Source organism: Diceros bicornis, chromosome 7, assembly GCF_020826845.1.
Source record: "Diceros bicornis minor isolate mBicDic1 chromosome 7, mDicBic1.mat.cur, whole genome shotgun sequence".
Classification (NCBI taxonomy): Eukaryota; Metazoa; Chordata; class Mammalia; order Perissodactyla; family Rhinocerotidae; genus Diceros; species Diceros bicornis.
In genome coordinates, this window is record NC_080746.1 from 12,793,220 (window position 1) to 12,794,715 (window position 1,496).

Genomic DNA, 1,496 nt, shown 5'->3' on the forward strand with positions numbered 1-1,496 from the left:
ATGGCTCCTGGAAATGGTTCCTTGGTGACAGAATTCATTCTGTTGGGATTAACAGACAAACCAAATCTCCAACTTCCCCTGTTCTTCTTGTTTCTAGTAATGTATACGGTCACTGTGTTGGGAAATTTGGGCATAATAATTTTAATTGTGCTGAATTCAAACCTACATACTCCCATGTACTTTTTGCTCTTTAATTTGTCCTTCATTGATTTCTCTTATTGTTCTGTTTCTACACCCAAAATGCTGATTAACTTCATATGCAAGAAGAATATTATCTCCTACATGGGGTGCATGACACAGCTTTACTTTTCGTGTTTTTTTGTTATTTCTGAATGCTATGTACTGACATCAATGGCCTATGATCGCTATGTGGCCATCTGTAAACCACTTTTGTATAATGTTGTCATGTCCCCTAAAGTGTGTTCCGGTCTTATGCTTGGTTCGTACTTGATGGCATTTTCTGGTGCCATGGCCCACACAGGATGCATGCTAAGCCTGACTTTCTATGATGCAAACACCATTAACCATTATTTGTGTGACATTCTCCCTCTGCTCCAGCTCTTCTGCACAAGCACCTACATCAATGAACTGGTTGTTTTTATTGTGGTGGGCATCAATGCCGTTGTGCCTAGTGTCACCATCTTTGTCTCTTATGGTTTCGTCCTCTCCAGCATCCTCCACATCAGCTCCACAGAGGGCAGGTCGAAAGCCTTTGGTACATGCACTTCCCACATAATTGTTGTTTCTCTCTTCTTTGGATCAGGTGCATTTATGTATCTCAAATCATCTTCTTCTGTGTCTATGGATGAGGGAAAAATCTCTTCTGTCTTTTACACCAATGTGGTTCCCTTGATGAATCCCTTAATTTATAGCTTGAGAAATAGAGATGTTAAACTTGCTCTGAGAAAAACTCTGAGTAGGAGAAAGTTTTGATCAGAAAAAATATCTCTTTGTGCGTGTAGTTACAGGACACAGAGATTCTGTATGTTTAATTAAAATGTTGTTAGTGTCAGCATTTTTGTCCTATTTTCCTTTAACATGGTAAAGGAAATTTGAGTCTTCTCTCTTAGTTTATTTCCAGTCTTTGTGGAATAGATTGCTTTTTTGTTCCCCTCACTATTTCCACAATATCCTCTCTACCTTTCTTCCTGTTTAGTAATAACATTAAATAAGAAATATGTTATCTCTGTTTTTTTTAATTGTCATTTTGAATTTCATTTTTCCTGTAGAAAAAGATGAATGGTCTTCAAATTATCAAATGAGGTAACACTAGAGTGACAATGTGTCATTGGGTGTGTGCTTATCTGCTACTTGCTATTAGAAGCATGAATCAGATACTCTGTTTCTACTTCCTTCTTTCATTCTCCAACTGGGAAGAATATGTCTTTAAATGCCAGGGATTGAAGATTCTGTAAAGACTATCAAGTATAATCCATTTTGTTACTGTAAAGATTATGTATCAACCTTCTTTTGGCAAGGAATTTTCTTTTTTATCT

The 1,496-nt window shown here is 37.0% G+C and overlaps 1 protein-coding gene across 1 annotated transcript; it reads left to right on the forward strand.

Annotated features, from left to right (window-relative positions):
* On the forward strand, window positions 1–933 carry LOC131408325 (olfactory receptor 8B3-like). The gene has a single exon (XM_058544940.1). The coding sequence runs from the start codon at window positions 1–3 to the stop codon at window positions 931–933; it is 933 nt and encodes a 310-aa protein (XP_058400923.1).
* The last annotated feature ends 563 nt before the right edge of the window (window positions 934–1,496 follow it).